The sequence below is a fragment of the Molossus molossus genome, unplaced genomic scaffold (assembly GCF_014108415.1).
Source record: "Molossus molossus isolate mMolMol1 unplaced genomic scaffold, mMolMol1.p scaffold_m16_p_15, whole genome shotgun sequence".
NCBI classification, from domain to species: Eukaryota; Metazoa; Chordata; class Mammalia; order Chiroptera; family Molossidae; genus Molossus; species Molossus molossus.
The window spans coordinates 14573608-14598679 of record NW_023425350.1 but is presented as its reverse complement, the minus strand read 5'-3'; the positions used below and the strand labels follow the sequence as shown (position 1 = coordinate 14598679).

At 36.7% G+C, this 25072-nt stretch overlaps 1 protein-coding gene across 1 annotated transcript in view; it reads right to left on the bottom strand.

Annotated features, from left to right (window-relative positions):
* Nucleotides 1-25072, bottom strand: part of NCOA1 (nuclear receptor coactivator 1) — a 238721-nt gene that overhangs the window by 36726 nt on the left and 176923 nt on the right. Inside the window, exons 14-19 of the mRNA XM_036262485.1 lie at nt 24895-25042; nt 22278-23595; nt 18422-18602; nt 5619-5736; nt 4028-4196; nt 2648-2962 (exon numbers count right to left, since the gene is read on the bottom strand). Coding sequence (XP_036118378.1) covers nt 2648-2962; nt 4028-4196; nt 5619-5736; nt 18422-18602; nt 22278-23595; nt 24895-25042 — 2249 coding nt within the window. The remainder of the gene's footprint in view (nt 1-2647; nt 2963-4027; nt 4197-5618; nt 5737-18421; nt 18603-22277; nt 23596-24894; nt 25043-25072) is intronic.

Here is a 25072-nt window from a genome sequence, read left to right as displayed (position 1 = left end):
TTTACTACTTTTAGTTGATCTTTCTATTTCCCTTATTGCTGAGACAAGCCTTGGCCAGAACTCCTCCCCACATGGAAGACTGCAGTGCAAGAGCCATTACGGACTGTGTGCCCCACTGCTGAACAGAACGTATAGCCCTGAATCCAGGTCTGGATAATGTGGGTCATTAGGTAACAGAGTTATTGTCTTACATGGCAGTGTAAGTTTTTGTGTACTGACATATCTCAGGGCTTAAAACAGTGTGCCCCAAATTCTGTATTTGTCCAACTTAATGGATATATCACTCTTTTGAGTTACCAAGACTTCCAAACTTTGGACATGCTTCCATAATATTTAAAAGGAAGCAATGAAGAGCCATGTTCACCAGTTTGTATCCTTATTTCATGTACATTTTTTGCATGGCTATTCTGCTTGTCAACTGCTTTGGGAGCAAATCAAAGTAAATACAATTTTCTTCTAAACTAAGTATGAATTATCATTTCATCTATTCAGGAACCTGACCTAGATTGTTGAGCTGGCCTTGCTCTCTGAACCTGTAACTTTAGACAGCATTTACTGAACTCTATCCTGTAAAATGAGGAAATCAGCATACCTACATTTTCCACTCCTTTTTGGTTTAGCACTTAATCACTTATGGCTGGCACTGTTATTTAACTTTTTGGGCATTTATGTGTTAAATACGCCAAGCTGACTATAAGTTCTGAAAGTTGCCTGTATCTTTTTTTCTGTCTTCCTCAGAATACCTAACATAGTCCCCTTAAATATGTTTTATGAAAAATTATAGAGAAACTATTAAGCATTTCCTCTTCGTATGCTCTCTATCTTACAATGAATGACAAGTTATAACAGAAGTAATTTATCTTTAACTTATTCTCAGAACATATTACTACTCCCTTTCTCTGTCTCTCTTTTCTTCCTTCTCTTCCATTAGTTTCTCTTTGAGTCCTTTACTCCACTCCAACACTTATAAAGTTATTTCTTTTCATTATTCTACCATTAAATTATTTTTCCTATCTCATCTTTTCCTTTCTCTTTCTCTCTTTCATTATCTTTTAAGTGAAATGCAAGTACGTCTTATTTACTGTATTTATTGAATATAATTTTATAGTAACAGCTAGTATTTATTAAGTGCTACCACATGCCAGCTTTACATGCATTATCTCATTCAATCCACACAACCACCTATGAGGTAAAGGAATTAGTTATTAGACATTTTTTATAAATGAAGAACCAGAGGCTTGAAAAGGGTAGATAATCTGATTGTTGAACCACCTAGGTTAAGGTTAGCACCAGGATTTGAAACCAGAACTTATTCTTACCACCATTATAGCATGCCGCCTTTCTAATTTATCTCCTTTTCTTCCTTCCTGAACTAGTAAAGCTGCAGGAAATTTCTTTAAAAATTAAAAAAAAAAATCTGAAGCAATATACACTATGGTTTTAAAAAATACAGAAGAATTAATATGAAGAAACAGAGATCTACAGCCCCAGTCCCACTTCTCAGAGACAATAATTTTAACCTTTTTTGGTTCTTGAGGATTATCTTTTTATCTGCTGCATATAAGTCTTAACTATCTATGCCGCTACACCTACTCATTATCTTTCACGAGAGAGACTGAACTCACCCACAACACCCAAAACCCCCAAACTACCTTTCTTATATTCTCCTAGTATAACATCACTCCAACTTCAAACAACATAAACTTCATTTTCTGTTTCAACAGTCATAAACAGTATTTCTTGATACTCTACAAATTAAGCTAGGTTTCTCTTTATTAATTTCATAAACGTATGATGTTCATCCTAAATATTTTTTATTTTAAAAACAAGACTAAATTGTTTTTAAACTGTAGGTCTCAAAGTACTTTGTTATGAGCCAACAGTCTTTGTTTTGTTTTGTTTTGTTTTTTATCCTCACCCGAGGACACTTTTCCATATTTTGTTCAGATAGAGTGGGAGGGAGAGAGAGAGAGAAACATTGATGTGAAAGGGACACATCAAGTGGTTGCCACCCGCATGACCCATCCAGGGCCAAGGACAAACTGCAGCCGAGGTATGTGCCCTTAGCGGGAACTGAACCGGGGTCTCTCTGGACCGCAGGCTGATGCTCTACCTGCTGCGCCAACCCAGCCAGGGTGAGCCAACAGTCTTTGAATGAGTATGTCCCCTTTTCTTATCCTAGTAGGCCAAAGATGGTATTTTTCTTTTTTTTTTTTTTAATCCCCACCCAAGGACATTTTTCTATTTATTGTTCAGAGAGAGTGGGAAGGAGAGAGAGGAAGAGAGAGAGAGAGAGAGAGAGAGAGAGAGAGAGAGAGAGAGAGAGAGAGAGAAACATAGATGTGAAAGGGACACATCGAGTGGCTGCCTCCTGCACGACCCAATCAGGGCCGGGGACAAACTGCAACTGAGGTATGTGCCCTTAGCGGGAACTGAACCCGGGTCTCTCTGAACCTCTGGACCTCTGGACCGCAGGCCGACACTCTAACCGCTGAGCCAAACCAACCAGGGCCAAGGATGGTATTTTAAGTCTTTCATAAAGGTTCTGGGAGTAGACTTGACACCTTTGTTGTAGCAATTGGGCTGTCTTATTTCAAAGAAAACACATGCCTTTAAAAAATATCACCTGCTAAACAAAAGTACTCACCTGCTGTTGCCCCTGTAATCGCTGTTGAAGTTGAAGTCGAAGTTGGTTGGGTGCAGCTGGAGGTCTATTTAGAGTTTGCCTGGGCTGCATGCCCATGCCAGGTGAATAGGCGCCTCGGGGAGGTGTTACTTGAACAGGCATAGTCCCCAATGAAGGTTTTTGCCTGACCATGCCTTGGAAAGGGCTAGTGAGACTGGCAGTAGGTGAAGGAGAAGAATAAGGCTGGGAATAAAGGTTGGGTCTTTCTTCCATCATTAAAGGTGGTGTTGCTTGTTGTGGTGGAAATCTCTCAGATAATACATCTAATCCACCTCCCTGTTAGAAAATAAGCCAGAATATTTTACAAATATGTTTCTGCCAATAAATGACATGCTTCTCTAACTTTGAATCTGAGAGCATCTCGAGAAAGTTTCATCAGAATATATTCATGCTAAACTCATGAAGCTCTCCAGATGTTTACTACTTTAAGGAATCACCTCTGAAAGTTACTTTTGAAACGGAGTAACAGATTAAATAAGATGCTCAAAAACCTCAGTAAAAAAATAAAAACACAGTTAAAATAAAGGTCCTGACTCAATGAAATGAAGCTAAAAAGTTTAAAAAGAACTTCATTGCAAAGCCTAAGAATCACCAAACTTTATATTTACTAGGTTATTACAGAAGTAGATTATTAAAGGAGGGGTCAGTCAGGTATTTTTCTATTTCAAATACAGAATTCATGTTTTTATCTTATTTGAAAAAAAATTCCTTAGTTCACTTAACGGAATGCTATAGAGTTATGGCTTTCACACTTTTTGACTATTACTCATTGTAAGAAATATAATTTAAATTATGACTGGTTTTGTGTGTGTGTGTGTGTGTGTGCATGTATGTAACTAAAAAGAGTTTCATGAACCATAACTTCTCCTTTTCAAGGGCTACGCATTCTGATATTTTGTATCTTACACTATTCTACTCCATTAAAAAATGCTGGTCATGACGCACTAAGCTTATTTTACAACACCACAGTCTGAAAAATACTAACCTGGAAGTTAAAATATGGAAAATATACACTGAACACTAGCATGAATAAAGGATATATTAAATCCTAACATAAGAAGTGATGATACAAATTTGGAGTCTATTCTAAGAGAAGCTTCTAAGATTCTGTTCCATAGTGAAAGGCTCAGCTTTCCAATTTAAGACTCTCTAATGATGATGATGATGATTATTTGTTAAAAATATCATTATTCACTATTATATATTTTGTTAACTTCCACAAGGGTAGATTATAAAACAACTAAAACACAGTGAGAACAATATTGAAAAATCTTGCTTAAAAATAATTTTTTTAGCCTTTTAGTGGTCAATCATTTAAATAATGCCAACTTTAATAAATACCTGAACAAGTTTGTCAATTCCCAGAGCTCTGTCTAATTCAGCCAACTCAGTTTCATCTTTGCCACTGAGGAAGGATACCAGCTGTTCAAGAAGAGCCTTCTCATCATTTCTTCCTTCTATTGTTGTTGGTGGACAGAGAAGCTCATCTAATTGTGAACTAATACACTGGCTGTGGAATTAAAAGGTAAAGTTTAAAACTGTAGAGCAAATAATTATTCATTTTTAAGAATGCAAATACACACAACATACATATATATGCAAATCTAGTTCTAGAAAATTTTCTGATACACTTAATGTACAGAAATTTATGAACATATTTTTCATTATTTTGTCAATCACTGAACTTTGTCTCCATATTCTTCATGTTAGCTTAGAGAAATAGCCTAAAAATTAACTAAACATAGTTAAGAAAGGAAAAAGAATTTTTAATAAAAGTAAAAGTAAAAATCAATTAAAACCTCAGAAAAAAATCATTTAGCCTATATTAAATTTTTTCTGCCCTGGTCAATGTGGCTCAGTTGGTTGGGATGTTGCCTGGTACAATGAAAGGTTATGGGTTCGACCCCCCAGTCACAGTGAGTGCAGGAAGGCAACCGATCAATGTTTCTCTCTTACATGAATGTTTCTCTCTCCCTCCCTCTCTCTCTCTGCCTTCACCTTTCTCTAAAAATCAATAAACATGTCCTTGGGTGAGGATTGGGGAAAAAAATTTATTCTATGGATGCTATTAATTACTGATAATTGAACCACAATCAAAATAGTATTTGCATTATATTACCTAACTTGCAAAGATGATCAAATCATGTTGATAACATAACACAATTACCATTTACAAAAGAACTCAAACTAGAAAAATGAAACATATTCAGGGTTAAGCAATAAAACAAATTGTTGACTACATGTAGGAAATACATAATCTAATCCATACCGATATCAAATGATGCATAAAACTTAGATATGTGCAGAAAATAATACTAATATAATAATACAATTATAGGTACTCTTTGGGGAAAGCAAATGGGAACACATTCGATGTGTCCACAATGAAGGCTTTAAACCACACTCAGTACTAGCTAGTCATCTTTTGGTTGCTATATATGAGATGTACTCTGTGTTATGAAACAGAGCTACTTGTACTGATTAGAAATTAAATTCTAATCAAGATGGGACACTAAGTAGATATAGAAAGTACCTTCCTTCCTTACACCTTCTTGCTCCAAACGAAGAGAAAAGCTGGACAAAATAATTATCTAACTACAAACTCAAGAACAACATGATTGTTGTATGGAGGCTAATTCATCCATAGGTCTCAGAAACTTTATGGTAATCAATCAAAGCAAAGTAAGAGATTAAAAATAAACCAACAGCTGCATCAATCTCTTGGTAATTACAATATACACTAGTCTTGCAGTCATGCAGTAAATAAATCTGTTTAACTCCATCCTCCCCCATCCCCTTTTTTCATTATCATTCACTTCTGTTAACATCTAACAAAATACCAGTATACACTGGAATCCATTTTGGGAAAAGCAGTTCTTTGTTGTAGTAGTTGGTATCTTATACTTTATAAAATACAAAATGTATTACTCACTCTTCTGGTTTGTTCTGATTCACAGCTGTCACTGTATTATTTGCCCATGGAATCTGATCACCTGTTCCTGGTTGTCCAAACTGATTATCAATTGCTTCCAATTCCAGCTCAGGTAATCCTAATTGAAGAAGCAAAAGTAAGAAGTCAGTGTCACAATGGAAGATAAAATGATGACAATATTTTTCATAAGTAATACATAGCAAAGTAGAGTGAGATTTCAATTATAAAATATTACCTCAATGATACAGAGGTTACTTATTCAGAAACTTGAAGCTATCGAGAATGTGGCCACATAACAAGTAAAAAACAAAGTGAGAAAAGGTCCATGAATCAAAGAAAATCTGATGTTAAAAGTTTGCACATAAACTGATGTTACCATAAGAGAATCATGCCAGACTCTGTTGGAAATAATTATAACAATTTTGGTTAACTGATTTTTCTGGCTAAAGTAGTGACAGTGTTGTTATCATGATATGAGAGCTGTAAGCAAAAGATAAAATATATTGTATAAAAGGCAGGAACGGAAACTAAAGGGTATAACGGTCTAGGCTCATTCAGTAAATGGACAAAGCTCTATAGCTATTAATCTGAAAATATAATAGTATAATAATTGACACTTATAATGACAAATGAAAAAAGAGGCTGAAATGTTTTCTAATGGAAGAAAACAGTATATGCATTTTAGACAGTTTTTGTATGGGATTTTATTTTTGAAAGCTTTGATTATTTCTGTACTACTTATACTAGAGAAAAAAAACTGTAAATAACCCAAATTCTAGAAATTTAGAGAGTGATAAATAAATAATGGAATATATATTTACAATGTGCTATTAAATGAACAAGAAAAAAGCATTATCCAAGATATTATGTTCAGAATAATTCTATTTTTATAAACAATTTCATATATTCTCAGAAAAAAAATTCTGGTAAGCTATCTATCCTTGGTAGATTTTAGTTAGTGAGATTAAGAATTACTTTTCTTTTAAGGTTTCTAATAATTGTTTATAATTTCTAAAATGAACATATATTAATTATTGTTATGGACTGAACTGTATTCCCCCTAAATTCATATGTTGAAGTATTAACCCCGAGCACCCCAGAATGTGACTATATTTAGAGATGATTAAGTTAAAATAGGGTCATTAGGGTGGGCTCTATGACTGGTGTTCTTATAAGAGGAGATTAGGACACAGACAGCACAGAGAGAGGGATTACTGACCACCAGGACACAGCAAAAACGCAGCCCTCTGCAAGCCAGTGAGAGAGTCCTCCAAGAAAACCAACCTGCCCACACCCTAACTTTGGACTTCTAGCCTCGTGAGCTGTGGGAAAATAAAGTTGTTTAAGCTACCCAGTTTACGGCAGCCTGAGAAGACTAATATAATTTTTAAAAATCAAAGTATAGTTGACACACAATATTATATTAGTTTCAGGTGTGCAACACAATGATTTGACATTTATATATCTTACAATATATTCACCATAAGTCTAGTAACCATCTGTCACTGTACTAAGTTATAACTTTTTTAAAAATACTACAAATGGGAGTTTTAAGAGAAAACAATTAGGAAGACTTCATCAGTCTAATGAATGGAGAATAAGTAGACAGGATGCTTTAAAATGTACTTAATGCTGGATATTGATAATTTATAACTATATAAAACATATTAGACTCACTTTTACATGGAATATACTTAATATTTAGTATTATAGGAGTTCATATAAGAACATGCACTTCTAAATGGAAATAATTACAGCTTTCAATTATTAACTTGTCTTCTGCCCCTGGCTGGTTTGGCTCAGTGGTTAGAGCGTCGCCCCTGACCAAAGAGTTGTGAATTCGATTCCTGATCAAGGGCACGTGCCTAGATTGCAGGTTTGATCCCCTGCCTTGGTTGGGGTACCTCAGGAAGCAAGCAATCAATGTGTTTCTCTCACATTGCTCTTTCTCTCTCTCTCTCTGTCTTTCCCTTCTCTCCCTCCTTCCATTCTATCTAAAAATCAATGGAAAAATATCCTCAGGTGAGGATTAACAAAGAAAAAAAATAAAAACCTTGTTTTCTCTATCATGATAAATGACAGAGAACTTGAATTCTGTAGGATTCTGAAAAATGAAACAAATAATAATAAATGGTGATGGGCCCAGCCAATGTGGCTCAGTGGACTGAGCATCATACCATGGACTCAGAGGTACTGGGGTTTGATTCTCGGTTAGGGCACTGGCCCAGGTTGCAGGCTTGGTTCCTAACAGGGGGTGTGCAGGAGGCAGCCAATCAATGTTTCTCTCTCACACTGATGTTTCTATCTTTCTCTTCCCTCCTCTCTCTCTAAAAAAAATCAATGAAAACATTTTAAAAACAGAAAAGTAAATGGTTACGGGAAAGTAATCACTTGATTCCTATCATTATTTAAATCAGGAAGTTGGTTAAAGAAGATTATCTAAAGCCGTCCTAGTATTCTGCTCCACACTTAATCCCTCATTCTGATATTCCCTTTAAGAAATTTAATCTAGACAACATTAATAATATTTAAGAGTCAAAGAAAATTTATATGGTTGTCTACCATCAATACTGAATATTATAAGACCATTTATTTGAGTCAATAACAGTATACAGTATCTCATTTTACCAGTCTTGATGGGGAAAATGTTAAGTCTATGAATTGGATAAAATATTTCCTAAATAAAATAAGATTCATATGCTACGTTTGGTGACTAGGGAGGAAAGTCCAAACAAATCAAACTTTGATTCAATTAAAAGTTTTGCTTGCATAAGCTGTATGCTAAAAAAGATGTTGATTTTTATTCTAAAAGTCATTTCAGCCTTTTAGGACTTCCTTTAGAAATGGACTTCTATAAAAAATTCAAGGATTTGCTGGAATGTTTTAAGAAATAAGTTATTTCTCTTTGCCCAGGAAATAAACCTACTAATTTTGGTCATGTTTATGTCCCTATCACAAACATGAGTAATTATGTGTACATGTTACACAATGCAGGCACGGTAATTTTTTTATGACCCAGAAAGTGAAAATTGATAGAGAAGAGAGCTGAGAACTGTTTTGTATCCTCTGGTATTGAGAAGATGAGAAAAGGACTGAGGGGTTCCCTTGAAACTTTCAAATCTTCCCTTAGAAATAGAGCTGCCATAAGCAGAGATGGATCCAGGCCTCATGACTTTCATTTAAGAATATTCATTTTAGGCCAAGAAAAGGCAACTCAGGTAGAAAGTGAAGAAAGAAGCAAGAAAATATTTTCCAACATACTGATTACTCCCTTTCCTTTCCTGCTCTTCCTCCTACTAAACTACTTCCTTGACCTCACCCTTCTTTTTTAAAAGAAGCATTTTTAATTTTTTTAAAAGAGGCATTTGAAATCAATGCATCTACTCCTCCCTTTATGGGAGGGAGACAGATGAAGTGGGGGTAGAAAACAAACCCTTAGGTAGAAAACAGACCCTGATAAAGCTCTTAATGTATGATCTTTGCAAAAGGAGCAACATATTTTCTCCATTTAAAATTTGGTGATAAGGGAAACTTTTTATCTCCATTAGCTACACTATACCCAGGAAAACAAAACAAAACAAAATGTTACATTATTAAAAAAATTTCTGCATATGAAACATTGTCTAACCATGGGAGTGCCCTTTGCACATTTCTTCCTCTAACAGTTAATTCAGCATCTAGTAACTGATGCTCATAGTGTATTTTCTTTGTTGCTGGTAAGGAGGGCTAGGGTTCGGTTCTGTGTTACATTTGGCAATAGCGATGCACAGCAACAGTTAGTGTTTTATTTTTTTAAATATGATGTAGACAGAGGACTAACTTCTCTAATGTACACAAAAATTCCTATAAACCAAATAACCCGGTAGATAAATGGTCAAGGAATATAAACAGATCACATAAAATCAGGGACAAGTGATCAACTTAATTCACAGGAAAATAAATATGGATTAAAACTCATTGAGATATTAAAAAAATAAAATTATCAGATTGGCAAAGATGAGAAATTGCATAATTCAATATATTGGCAAGGACGTGTGGAAACAGGAACATTATCAGGGAGAGTGCAAACTCATATAATATCTAGGAAGGGCTATTTGGCAAATCTATCCACCCTTTGACCCAGCAATTCTATTCAGAACTTACATTTCAGACATATGTAATAAATTATCTCTAAGTAAGATTATTCATTACAGCTTTGTAATTGCAAAAGATGCCTACCAACAGGCATAACACACTAAATACAACCTAAAAAGCAGGGACATTAAAATAGATTTTTTAATTACTGAAAATATTTTATGTAAAATGTTATTTTTGGAACTATGCGATATTTTTAATGTACTATAAATTAACAATGTTTTTAAAACAATCATTTGATAATGTGTATGTTCACAGAACATAAAAACAACTACCTCAGGAGGTCATTTACTTACTCCAGTTATGTTATCAATGTATGAATATTTTTGGAATTCTTCTAAAACTATCTTAACCACTTTATGAGTCCTTCAAAAAATACATCTCCTTATAATTACATTGAATTTTGGGTTTGATATATTTTTTAAAAGTATTATTCTTTTTGGATCAACAAGCTTGGCTCCAAATAACTTCAGACAACATCAAGTCAAATCCACCCTCAAAGGATCAGGGTTTAAAGAGTGTCAAATGACCTACAGCCAACATCATACTCAATGGTCAAAAATTAAAAGCATTTCCCTTAAGAACAGGAACAAGACAAGGATGCCCACTTTTGCCACTCTTATTTAACATAGTACTGGAAGTCTTAGCCACAGCAATCAGACAGGAAGAAAAAATAAAAGGGATCCAAATTGGAAAGGAGGAAGTGAAACTGTCATTATTCGCAGATGACATGATACTATATGAAGAAAACTCGAAAGACTCCATCAAAAATTTACTAGACTTAATAAATGAATTTGGTAAAGTAGTAGGATACAAAATTAATGTCAAGAAATCGACGGCATTCTTATACACCAATGAAACTAAACTAAAAGAGAAACTAAACAGAAAGAGAAACTAAAAAAACAATCCCATTTACCATCACAGCAAAAAAATTAAGATACCTAGGAATAAACTTAACCAAAGAAATAAAGGACCTATTCGCAGAAAACTACAGGCTTCTTTAGGACATTGAAACTCATGGTTCTCAGACGGGGAGGTTTTGTACCCCCTGGCACATCTAGAAATGTCTGGAAACGCTTTTGGTCTTTTTATTTTTATTTTTATTTTATTTTTATTTTTTATCCTCACCCGAGGACATTTTTCCATTTTTTGTTCAGGTAGAGTGGGAGGGAGAGAGAGGAACAGAGAGAGAGAGAGAAACATCGATGTGAAAGGAACACATCGAGTGGCTGCCACCCGCACAACCGACCAGGACCGGGGACAAACTGCAACCGAGGTACGTGCCCTTTGCGGGAACCGAACCCGGGTCTCTCAGGACCGCAGGCCAACGCTCTAACCGCTGAGCCAAACCGGCCAGGGCTATTTTTATTTTTTTGTTAAATATTTTTTTAAATTTTATTTTTGTTACAGATGTCTCTCCTTTTTTACCCCATTGACACCTTCCTCCCCATCCCCCTCACCCCATCCCTGGTTTTGTTGTCCATGTCCATTGGTTATGTGTACATGCATATAAGTTTTGTGGTTTATCTCCTCCCTCCCCCCACCCCCCCCTCTTCCAAGGGTTGTCAGTCTGAACCCTTCTTCCACATCTCTGGGTCTACCCAATTCCTCAGACTGTTATAAGTGAGATCATGTGATCATGTGACATTTGTCTTTTTCTGCTTGGCTCGTTTTGCTTAGGATAATACTTTCCAGGTCTCTCCATGTCGTCTCAAAGGATAAGAGATCTTTCTTTCTTACAGCTGCATAGTACTCCATTGTGTACATGTACCACGGCTTTTTTATCCATTCATTTACTGATGGACACAGGACTGTTTCCAGATCTTAGCTATTGTAAATAGTGCTGCTATGAACATGGGGATACATATATTCTTTCTGATTGGTGTTTCAGGCTTCTTAGGGTATATTCCTAGAAGTGGGATCACTGGGTCAAATGGCAATTCAACTTTTAATTTTTTGAGGGGAGAATTAGTGGGGGAAAAAGGAGAAACATCTGTTACAAAAATAAATAAATTAATTAAAAATAAAATAAAATAGTGTCGAATGGACACAGCAGAGGTTTTGACCAAAGAGGCATACATATTGTGCATAGTTTGATCAGCAATACCCTCCTATATGGTCCACACTGAAAAAGCAACATGTGTCTGGATGTGCTCTTGTAGTACAATTCTAACACATTTTTAAAGTCACTTGGTCACACTACATCAGCGTGTGTGTACACATAAACAGCATGTTTGAAAACCAAGCAGAATGAGATTTAAATCCTGGTTCTGCATCTACTAACTGGGTAACTTTGGTGTGTTTGGTGTGTATGTGTTTCTTTTCATTCTCTGGATCTGACTTTTCTCATATGTAAATAGATCTAAAAATATTATGGTTCAATGTGATAAGTTTATCACTTATACTTTATTCTCCCTCCAGAAATATCACTGAAATAACAAAAGAAACAAAATGGGAAACATAAATCTATGGCTGAAGGAAAGGCAAACTAACTAAAACTATGGCAGCTAACTAAAACTATGAATTGCTAAAAGATAACAGATAGAAACTAACCGATGGTGAAACTTCAACTAAACTAAAAAACTTGCAACAGGACAAAAAGATTTTCCAAAAGAGCATTTTCCCAGGAGACCACCAGAGCAACTGCAAGGTCAGTGGTCACTGGAGCGGGTAAAGGATCAGGCCACAGGCGACTGCTGGCATAATTAAAGGACAACTGAACAGCTGCCACAGGGCCCCTGCTCTGAGTGCAGCTGACTCTGGCATCTGCCCATGGGATTAAAGTGGCGAATATAGGACTCAAAGGAATCTCCCAAAGCGGGTGCTAGGGCTGCCACAAGGGATTTCCCCATCACCAACACCACTCCCTCAGAATGACTTTTTAGAAATAGGCTTTATATAATCAGACCTACATTCACTGCCAGAGCAAAAGGGCTTCTCACTTCAGCTAAAGAAATGCTTAGCCACCTATATTTTTCATTCTAGGTCTTTTTCAGTATACAGTTGACCCTTGAACAATGCAGGGGTTAGGGCACCAACCCTCCCATCTATCCTCCTCCCCCTCATATACCTCAATAACTCTCCTTTTATGCTTTTGGCCTTCACCAACACTTCAGCACAAGGTTTATCAGATTCTGGCCTATTTACAGACTTTTATATATGGAGCTGTATTTAGAGGAGGAAATCTCAAGAGAGAAAACAGCTATCTGCCTCAAGATAGACTATGAAGGAAAAACACTCCACTTTCATAGACTTGTAGAGCCAGAAGACACTTTCTACTTTTATTTAATTTTTAAAAAATCTAATTAACAGCCTGGCTGGTGCGGCTCATTGGTTGAGCATCAACTCATGCACCAAGAGGTCGCCGGTTAAATTCCTGGTCAGAACACATGCCCAGGTTGTGGGACCGATCCCCAGTGGGGGGCATGCAGGAGGCAGCCAATCGATGTTCTCTCTCATTGATGTTTCTATCTCTCTCTCCCTCTCTAAAAATCAATAAAGAAAAATAATTTAATCTAATTAACACACACACACACACATACAATTTTAAAAGTCAAAACCAAAAGGTTCATTACAAATAAAAGCAGTTTGCTGTCTCACCCCTTCTGATCCATTGGTTACTCCCCTTTCAACAGAGGCAATCATTTTCAACTTGTATAGCTGTTGTTTTGTGTTTTTTGGCATTTGCCTTTTTATTTCTACATATGTATATGCTGCTACTTCTTGATATTCCAATTTTAGATCACTGACTTCCCATCATGATAGATGAGGACTTAGTTCTCCCACACCTCTTACTACCTTCTGTGTCTCCAATTCCCTAACAGAGATCACAGCTTTTTATAAAATTAAAAGTTAATATGTAGATTCTGATGATTATGCAATATTACTCACTGCTAAGTCACATGTGCATTGTGTTCAAACCTCCTTTCTTCACCGTGCTCTCTTTTTCTGGAGTTAACAACCATCTTATTTTTTTCTCTTGGTGCTTTTCTATTTTTTAGATGCATCTACATTTTTTATATAAACCTATCAATCAGTAATATTTTCTATAAACTCAAAGAAGCAATTCCATTTTTTCCCTCAAGGCCCCCTTTCCAAAGGACTCAGGCCAGTCCAGCTTTACACTGGCTGTTCCCTAATCTTGCTGATCAGTATCATTCCTGGGCTTCCTTTTACGTCCTGTTTCCCTCTTTTTGGGTTTTCTCCTGTTTGCTGAAATATATCCTCTAGGACCTTCACTAGAAAAGGTGAATATGCCATGCAAATACATGAGCTCTTTCATATCTAAAAATATCTTTATTTCACCTTTACAATTACTGGTAATTTGAATGCCTACTAATAGGTTAAAAATCATTCTAATCTCAGATACTTCTAAAGTGCATTTTATTAATGTATAATTTACATACAACAATATACACCCATTTAAAGTGACCATTTTCAATAAATTTGGACAAAAGTATAAACCCATAACTTTCCACCTCAACCAAAAAAACAGTATTTCTATCACTTCTAAAGGTTCCCTCAAGCTCCTTGGCCGTCAATCTGCCCTGCCTTACCCTCCCACTGTCTGACAAGATTTTGTAGACCTAGACTTTTTTCACTCAGCATGTTTTTGAGAGTAATTCATGCCACGTACCAGTAGTTCTTTTCTTTTCAATGCTGAGCAGTATTGCATTTTATGAATATACCATTCCCTTGTTGATGGGCATTTAGATTGTTTCCAGTTTGGGCTATCATGAAGAAAGCTATATTAACATTTGTGGTCAAGTCTTTGAAGGCACAGTCTTTCAAATATATGGTGGGCACACTATACAATATAGAGATGATGTATCACAGAACTATGTACTCGAAACTTATATAATCTCATTAAACACTGTCACCCCAATAAATTTAATGAAAAAAAAGGGGGGGCCCTGGCCATTTTGGCTCAGCGGTTAGAGCGTCGGCCTGCGGTCCGGAGAGACCCGGGTTCGGTTCCCGCTAAGGGCGCGTACTTCGGTTGCAGTTTGTCCCCGGCCCTGGTTGGTCGTGCGGGTGGCAGCCACTTGATGTGTCCCTTCACATCGATGTTTCTCTCTCTCTCTCCCTTCCTCTCTCTCCCTCCCACTCTATCTGTGCAAAAAATGGAAAAATATCCTCGGGTGAGGATAAAAAAAAAAAAAGGGGGGGGGGGGAAACTTGGATTGTTGGATCTAAACATAAATTTTGGATTGTTGGAATATACAGTAGATGTATGTTTAACTTCATGAGAAACTGCTAAACAATTTTCCAAATTTGTTTTACCATTTTATATTCCAACCAGCAATGCAAAAATTTAAGTTGCTCCACATCTTTGCCATCATTTATATTGTCAGTTTTCAATGGGTGTGTAGAAGTATTGTATTAAAGTTTTAATCAGCATTTCCTTAATTATTAGATATTGACCATCTTTTCATGTGCTTATAGCTATTTTCAAATCTTCTTTTATGAAGGATCTCTTAAAATCTTTTGAAAATTTTTTAGATAGGGCTGTTTCCCTTATCATTAACACTTTGCATTAGTGTGGTATGTTTGTTAGAATTGATAAATTAATACTGATACATTTTCATGAAAATCCCACAGTTGGGTTCACTCTTTGTGTTGTATATTCCACGTGTTTTGACAAAGGTATAATAATAACATGTATCCATCATTACAGTTTCATACAGAATAGTTTCACTGCTCTAAAAATCCCGTGCTCCACCTATTCATCCTTCCCTCTGGCAACCACTGATCTTTCTACTACCTCCATAGTTTTGCCTTTTCCAGAATGTCATATAGTTGGAATCATAAAGTATGTAACCTTTTTAGATTGGCTTCTTTCACTCAGCACCATGCATTTAAGGCTTCTTTCTCCCTGTCTTTTCATGGCTTAATAGCTTCCAAGTTTTGACAATTATGATTCATTCACTGTATGCACTTCACATCTTCTTTATGAAAGCTTTTGGAATCTTTATGTCTGATATTCCAGAATTATCTGATAAGCTTTAGTACAGACCCTTTTTGTGTGTGTGTGTGTGTGTTGGGAACTTGATGAACCATCTCAATCTGGAGAACTGTCCTTCAGTTCTAGAAAATTCTCTTACATTTTGTTGTTTGAAAGTATCTTCTCCTCCATTCCACACTCTCCCTTATTGTTTGTTTCCAGAATTCTCAGTAATCATTACTGGCCCTCCTAGGTCAATCTTAACTTTTTCTTCCCCATTTTATATTTGTCTTTTGGTCCTTTTGTTCTTTCTGGGAGCTTTCCTCAGCTTTATCTTCTAATATTTCTCTTGAAAATTTAAAATTTTGGTTATCTAATTTCCAAAAGTTCTTTCTTGTTCTTTGTCCCTTTTTTTTCTTCCCATATTACTCATGAATAAAGACTTGTCAAAATTTTAGTAGTTTTTTTAAATCCATGCACTCATTGTATAGTTCCATTGCATATTCTTTTTCTGTTTGTTTCTGTTGCTCTCTTTCAAGTTCCACACTTGCCTCAAAGTCCTGATGAACTCGCCCTGGCCGGTTTGGCTCAGAGGTTAGAGCGTCGGCCTGTGGTCCGGAGAGACCCGGGTTCGGGTCCCGCTAAGGGCACGTACTTCGGTTGCAGTTTGTCCCCGGCCCTGGTCGGTCGTGCGGGTGGCGGCCACTCGATGTGTCCCTTCGCGTCGATGTTTCTCTCTCTCTCTCCCTTCCTCTCTCTCCTTCCCACTCTATCTGTACAAAAAAGGGAAAAATATCCTCGGGTGAGGATAAAAAAAAAAAAAAAAAGTCCTGATGAACTCTGTGTCTGTTTAGTCAGTTCTCAAACACTAACTGGGAGGGGGTTGACTGTGCTGTCTTCTGGTAACCTTCATTGTTGGATAATTAGATGGCAGGATAACCTTCAAATTATAGGACCCTCTCCTTACATACCCACATCCAGACATCTTCTTTATAGCCATTCAGCGCCTTCTGATAAACTTCTCCAGTTTCCAACACTGGGTGGAGAAAGGTACCAGGATCAAACCAATCAATATGCAGACTTCCATTTTATCACCTTTCAGCTTGCACCTTACTGTTTCCACAACTGTGCCTGATGTTCCAGAGTCTAGAGACTCTCAGGTTCAACTAGAAGATACTTTTGAAGTCATCTCATCTAATATTATTTTGTAGATAAAGAGAATAAAGCTCAGAAAATTCGTATGCTAACATGAAAGATGAACAGAGATACCACTACTAATAAAATGGAGAATGTGAGATTTGAACCTAAGCGCCTGCTCTCATTTAGTATTCTGGTCAGTTAAAAAACTGCTTCCAAAAATGTCAGAGGTGACTCAAGATTCTTCTTTACAGCTACCTGGAAATTGGTAAACTTTCAGGAATTGTGTCATGACAGCTGAAAAGAAACAACTCTTAGTTCAGGAACCCAGGCAAATTTTGAAACTGAGCTGGTTAGTTTCTTTTAGTTTCAAAGTCACACAATGGAATTATCACCACTGTTTGTTTTCAACTTCAAAATGTGATAGGTAAAAATATTTGACAGTCCTATCTTCATGAATTTGAAGTATTATACTATCAAAGGGTTTCTTTTTTTTTTTGTACATAAAATTTATAGCTCCTTTATTCATGCTTGTCAAACTTAAAAACATTAGATATGTTCTTCAACAGAAGAATGGATAAACTCTGGTTCATCCACACAATGAAATATAATACAGTAAAAAAGAAATGCTATCAGACCACAAAAAACATGAAGGAACATCACAAGTATTTCTTAATTAGGAGAATGCTAATATGGCTAGAACAATATTGCATTATTTTTTTATTTTTTTATTTTTTATCCTTACCCGAGGGCATTTTTCCACTTTTTGTTCAGATAGAGTGGGAGGGAGAGAGAGAAAGAGAGAAACATTGACGTGAAAGGGACACATGGAGTGGCTGCCACCCGCATGACCCAATCAGGGCCGGGGACAAACCGCAACCGAGGTCGCGCCCTTAGCAGGAACCGAACCTGGGTCTCTCTGGACTGCAGGCTGACACTCTAACCGCTGAGCCAAACCGGCCAGGGCAGAACAGTATTGCATTATTTCAACACAGTTGTCTCCTAAACAGTGCTCCATGGAAAACTCATTCTGTGGAGTAATATGTATTACCTAAGAAAGGACATTCCGTAACAAGAAAGTTTGGTAAATGCTAAGTGAAAGAAATTAAACTGGTTTCTTTAACAAAGGACTTCTTGAAACCTTTACTATGTATGGTAGAATTTTAATAAGGAATGATATATATGCCATATAGCATTTACTCAGTGTATTTTAGCACCGTCCTTTTTTTTTTTTGCAATTCTTAGTACTAGTGTTTAAGACACTTTAGGAAACATAATCTGACCCAATTACTATATTTCTGAAGATCCTGCTATGGAATGTTTTGGGTAAGAACACAAAATTGTTCTTAACATTAACCGCTCACCTTAACATTAATTACAAAAAGACAGGGGTTATACTATAATTTAAAATATGTAAGTTGGGTGAAGGTCATATGTCTAAATGTAACTGTGTATTATTTAAAGTGTCATTAATAAAAGATACTTCACTCTCAACAAACAAAAGCTCTGTGCAATAACGGTGAAAGATAAAGCACTAATCATCACTATCATTAAACACTGTAAATGAGGTTTTGTCCCCAACACATACTATTCAGCCTGGAAGTGGGTCTGGCAGTGGTGGACTGAAGTGAAGCTGGCAGGATCTCTGATTTGATGGTCACACTGGTGACCGCACCATCCATCCTCTCCGTCTCACATAAGCCTGGCAACTGGGCTGCCTTCTCCAGCGTAGGCAGTAACTGATCAAACTGGTCAAGGTCAGCTGTAAACTAAGAATGGAAACCAAAGTTAGAGAAAGTATATTCTACACTTTCACCAGAAACAATGTAGAAAAAGGTTTCTCTTTTAACTCTATGAATTAAATGTGACTATGAAAGAATGAAGAAAGAAGAAATAATTAGAAAGATTGAGGCCTCATTGAAATTATATGACCTAACTATTCCACTGGAAAAAAGGTGGATGCTTATATTAATATACTACAGGATATTAGATAATATACACATATTTATCAAATATATCTCAGTATAAAACTTACACGTTGAAAAAAATTGAACTAGAAAGAAGTGTCAAGAGTACTGTCGAGGGTGATTTTTTTGTCATATTTTTTCAAAATTTTGTGAAATAACTTACTTTATGATAGAATGAAATATAGATTTACATTAATATAACTGTTTTTATAATTTAAAAGCATGGGAAACTTTTTAATAAATAGTCTTCTAGAATAATCAGGGAGTGCATACATCTGTCTGAGGTTATGCATAGAAGAAAACTGGCCTTTAGTCACTGTATTATTCTCCTATGATTATTTTGAGATAATTCATCAATATAAAATGTCTGCCTGTTTGTAATTCATTATTGAATTCAACTAAAATTTATAGTTCTAGATTGTAGAAGTAGAACTCTACATGTATTTTTTAAATGTCTGGCTTTTACTTAACACTACATTTCTGATGACATCTCACATGTAGCAGTTCATTTGTTTTTTGTTTTGTTTTTGGTTGGAGGGAGAGAGGAGGGAAAAGACAGAGAGAAACATCGATGCAAGAGAGACACATCGAGTGGTTGCCACTCACACGAACCCATCCGGGGCGGGAAACAAACTGCAATCAAGGTACGTGCCCCTAGCGGAAACCGAACCCGGAACTCTCTGGTCCGCAGGCCGATGCTCTAACCGCTGAGCAAAACTGGCCAGGGCTTGTTTTGTTTTTTAATTTATTTTTGTTACAGATGTTTCTCCCCCTCCACCCCCCAAAAACCTCCTCCCTAAGTCCATTTGTTTTTGTTGTTGTTGTTTTTTTTTTTTGGTACGTGCCCCTAGCAGGAACTGAACCCAGGACTCTCTGGTCCGCAGGCCGACACTCCAGCCGCTGAGCCAAACCGGCCAGGGCAGTCCATTTGTTTTTATTGCTTAATAGTATCAAATTATATGAATATGTCACAATATATTTGTCCTTCTACTGTGACGGATTTGGGGGTGCTTCCAGTTTAGGGCTAATACATATGAAGCTAATGTGAACATTTTTAAACATGTCTTTTGTTACACGTGTGCAAAAAATACTAACCATAAAGTTAAAAAAAGACAAATTGAACTACATTAAAATGAAGAACTTCACTTCATCAAAAGCACCAATAAGAGAAATAAAAGGCCAGCTATGGCACAGAGAAGATACCTGCAAATATAAAACCAATAAAGGACTCATCTAAAGTACATCAAGAATGCTTAAAAGTCATTAGGAAAAAGATAATATATTGGGGAAATGGGCAATAGGCAATTCACAAAAAAAGAAATCTAAATGACTTATAAACATTTATCAGGGAAATGCAAATTAAAACTATGAGAAACCACTACACAGACCCAGAATGGCTAAATTTTAAAAGACTGACAAGACCAAATATTAGTGAGGACATGGGAAAACCAGAAGGAATTCTCACACACTATGAAAACTGACATTATCTACTAGTGATGAACATACACATTATCTCATGATCCTGCAATTCCACTCTTAGGTATAAACTCAGCAAAAATGCGAGTACATGTGCACCAAAACAGGTGTACCAGGATTGCACACAATGGCATTATTTTATAAAGCTGTTACTATTAAAGTTAATTTTAAAGAGTGAGAGTTTTAATATAGTCATTATTTAAAGCTGTTTTTCATCTTAAAAACAATATAAGCTTAGTTGTACTAAGAAACATGAGAGACAGCCTTATTCTCAAAGAGCACACACATAAATAACCAGTGTTATTATAAATAGTAAACAGAGACAATACAGAGCATTGTGAAGTGCAGAGGAAGGAAATGACTAATTAGGGCTACTGGGATGGTTTTACAGAGATGATGTCTGGATTGGTTTGTGAAAATGAGTTCAGCAGATATAGACAGGAGAGCAAGGCAGAAGAGATGCTTAGAAGAGACACGGCTTATCTCAGGAATGGCAAGGACTTCCATGTGCCTAGAGTACAGTACGGCTGAGGGAAGAGAGAGATTTTTGTAAGATGAGGGCAGAAAACAAAGCTGGCTCAAGAAAAGAATCTATGCATCCTAATTTTGGATCTCGTTTCACAATGGATAGTCTTATTGATAAACTGCTTTGTCAATACATTTTCAGCTATTTTATGGATGTTTATATTCTGTCTAAATAATTTGTAAGATCCTAAAGAGGAGGGACCATATTTTCTGTTTGTCTTAACTTCCTTCAGGGTTCACAGCAATTATTCAATACATGAAGCTGCCTGTTAATTTTTACCCCACCCCACCCCAGCCTAAGCATAAAGGTTGCTAATCCATAACAATTTATGCAAAGACGAACAAACATTTACTTCTGTTTCAGGGCTTGTTAAATACTCTACTACCTAGAATACTCAAGTCCTTATTCTGATGGGGGTTGAGTATGATTAGAATCAGATGAGAAGAAAACAGGTTTAGAAAATGTTTCAAAAGAAATGAAATAGCAAAGCAAGAAAGTGTGGGCAGTCTCATCCATCTTCTCACATTTCTCTCCCATGTCATAAGATTCCCAAACTTAACTATACATCAGTTTTCTGGGGAACTTCTTTAAAATATAGATTTCTGGTCCGGCTGGTGTGGCTCAGTGGTTGAGCATTGACCCATGCACCAAGAGGTCGCCAGTTCGATTCCCGGTCAGGACACATGCCTAGGTTGTGGGCCAAATCCCCACTGGAAAGCTTGCAAGAGGCGGCCAATTCATGATCATTGATGTTTCTAACTCGCTCTCCTTATCACTTCCTCTCTCTCTAAAATCAATAAAGGAAAAAGGTTAAAAAAAAAAAGTAGAAATGTCACTATAGACTCTACCACTCCATTGAGTATTACCTTTAAAAATATATATATATATTTCTGTCTTCTATTCTCAGATAGTTGGATTCAATAGGTAGGTTGAAAGAAGGGAGCAGGAAAGGTATTTTTAAAAATCTCCAAAGATGTAAACTCTGATTTTATAGAAAAAAATATTTACTTTCGCCCTGGCCGGTTTGGCTCAGCGGTTAGAGCGTCGGCCTGCGGTCCGGAGAGACCCGGGTTCGGTTCCCACTAAGGGCATGTACCTTGGTTGCAGTTTGTCCCCAGCCCTGGTTGGTCATGTGGGTGGCAGCCACTCGATGTGTCCCTTTCAAGTCAGTGTTTCTCTCTCTCTCTCCCTCTCTCTCTCCCTCCCACTCTATCTGTACAAAAAATGGAAAAATGTCCTCAGGTGAGGATGAAAAAAAAAAAAAAATTTACTTTCTTAGAATAGTGTAGCCTTCCAAAGTTCCAAAGAGAACTTTTAAGGGCACCCTATGATTTTTCAACCAACTTTTAAACATATACCCAAAAGGAGAGGGCAAAACATAGCCTGAATCCAAATCTGGTCCATGGTTCAAGTAAAATAAATGAAAAGGAAAAAATAACTAGCAATGTTCACCCTGTGAAGTGAGGTTTACCCACCTGGTTCTGGGACTCCAGTTTAATTTCCTCAGGGGCAGGTTTGGTCATTGGGGTTGGGTTTGTGTTGCAAGGATCCATCTGTTCTTTCTTTTCCACTTTCACCTTTACATCATCCAGGCTCAGGTTTGGAGTTGATCTTAAATCCTTCTCATCTTTGTCTAAAAGGTAGCGTAGGAGCTGATGGTCTTTTGATTCTTTTTTCTTTGAAGCATCCATTTCTAGTTTTATGGAGTTCCCTTGTACCTGTCCAGTCACGGACACAGAAGTAGATGCACTGTCCTTTTTATCAGGCTCGACAGACAAGGTGGTGATATCTGAGGGGCTCCCCTCCTGTAGGAGCCGGTGTAGGATTTTGTGCCGTTCTGTCAATGAACTATGAGAGGAGGGGCAAGAACCACCTGAAGAGTTAGCAGAGGCAGAGTTGGAAGTGCCTGTGCAAGACAGTACCTCTTTGCAACTTGTGTCTATATCAGCATGCCGTAACTGCTGCTCTGCAGTTGTTGTCAAAAGCTGCACCAGTTTGTGACTGGTTTGAGAGTATTTGTTGTCTCCATCTGACAGTCTGTCATTGTTATGCAGGAGCCCAGAATCCAGAGGTTTGCCATCACTAGAGCTGTTGTCAGGCTGAATCATTTCATTTAAAATGGATGCAATCTCTTTGTTATCTTTGGACTCGGCTTTTGCTGACTGTATATTTAATCTACTAGGTGAATTCTGTGAGCTTATCTGTCTGAGGACTGGAGAACTGGCAGAGAAGCCAACAGAGTTATTGGGTCCTTCATTCATACTCTGTAAAGGTGTTATTGGGATGTTTGAGTAAGATCGATTACTGTTATTACAGGCAGTACTTGTCATGCCAACAGGGGAGCTTAATGTTGGAATATTAGGAGGAAAGGAATTGCTTGGCATCCTGGGCCTTGTTGCCAATCCAGAACCAACTTGTCTCCTTGGAGACATGAACTGTGCAAGGGACATTCCTGTACCTTCCATAGGAGAATTATTGAGGTTTAAAGAGGGATTAGTGCTCTGAGAACTGGCCTGTCCCTGGTTTAAGGCAACGTTGGCTATAATCTGATTTCCAGGTGAGCATCCAAAACTCCCTTGGCTGTTGCTAGAATTACTGTGACTGCTGCTATGAAGGTCTGAGCTTTGTTGGCGGTTTACTCTGGTGGATACCATGCTGCTGTTGGATGGTGGCAATGTGGATGGACGGGCCACCCCATGAGCTGGAGAAACACTAGGATTGACGGAGGGGTTTACTCGGGGAATTGACATTCCAGAATTAGTGTCATCTTGAGGAGAAAGACCAGTGTGTTCCCTAGGGGGGAAAAGATACTATTATTCAAACATCTTTATTGGTTTCCATTAAAATACTTTTTGATGTATATTATAAAACAAGACCATTCATCTCATTAGTATTTCAAGCTATTAAGGAATTCTATGTCACTTTAAACTAAGGAAAAACAGTACTGTACACTGTTACTATTACTGTGAAATATTAGCACCACTTAATAGGAAGTAGTGCTATGGTCCTGTAAAATTGATAATGGTTTCTGTTATATGGGAACAAAATCTTTCTTGGCCTTGGGGGGAAAGGTGTCTAATATACGCATTCTTAAACTTTTCAAAATTTACTATAAATAATTAACATTACAATAATACTCTTGGTTTAAAGGAAAACTTCCCACATCTCTGTTTACAAAGCATTTATTCATGACTCCCTTGTTACTGCTTTTAAATATTTCAATCCCAAAGAGGAAGACTGGGTAAGGAAAATACTGTGCCACTGATGTAAAAAGTAAAAAGGGTGACAAGCAGATGTTTTGAAAGAGAAATCACAATATGAAAAAAAGAACTGTGCTAATTCCATTTACAAGCATAAATTAAACTAAAATTAGAAAAAAGCAGAATACTGAATTCAGATTTTCATCGAGTTCTTTACTCAAATCCATAATTATGACAACAGATTTATGACCGGTATTATCATGTTCCAATAAGCAAATATATCAGATGAGGAAAAGATGATGTGAGGGGAAATGTCTTTGTTTTTGTTTAACGCTAAATTTTAAATAGTTGTAAATGTAGGGTTTTGAATAATTCATAGGATAAAAGAATAGTGCCATGAATTTACCATATATACCAATATAAAACATATTTAGAGAGGAGAACAAATCGGGGGCAATGACATTCAAAAATCTCAAGTTGATAGTTTAATAATTTGAAGTTTGAGAAACTGTCAACTTGAACTCAGGAGCCATCAAAGTTTGCCCTAATGAAAACATCTAAAAATAAAAATTACAATATTAACAAACTCTGAAATCTTTTATAAGACCATAAGTTCATATATGAAAAGTTGGACGTTTTTACTCACTTATTGTACCCTACAACACATATTTTCCACCTCACCTTTCCTTGTCTCCCTTTTTAACAACAAAGCTAGTTAGGTGACAAAACTATAAAACCCAATGTGGATACTTTGATTATATATACTCATCACACTAGTTTAATGTCTAATTTAGAATTTCTGTTTTCTAGCCATCAAAAGTATAAAATTTTTGTCTAAGAAGAGATATGTGAACTGACTTATTTCATATGAAGCTCTCCAAATAAGTAATACCTGTCGATGATATGAATTCCCATGATGAAAGGTTGCATGTCTGGACTTTGAGGGTAGCAAAGTTTACACTTGGTGTGGGCGCTAAGCATTGTCCCATCATTCAATATGAATCTATAGGATGGGCTGGAGGCAGTGCCACGAGTCATCACTGTTTCAAACAAAAGAGAAACCTAGTTAA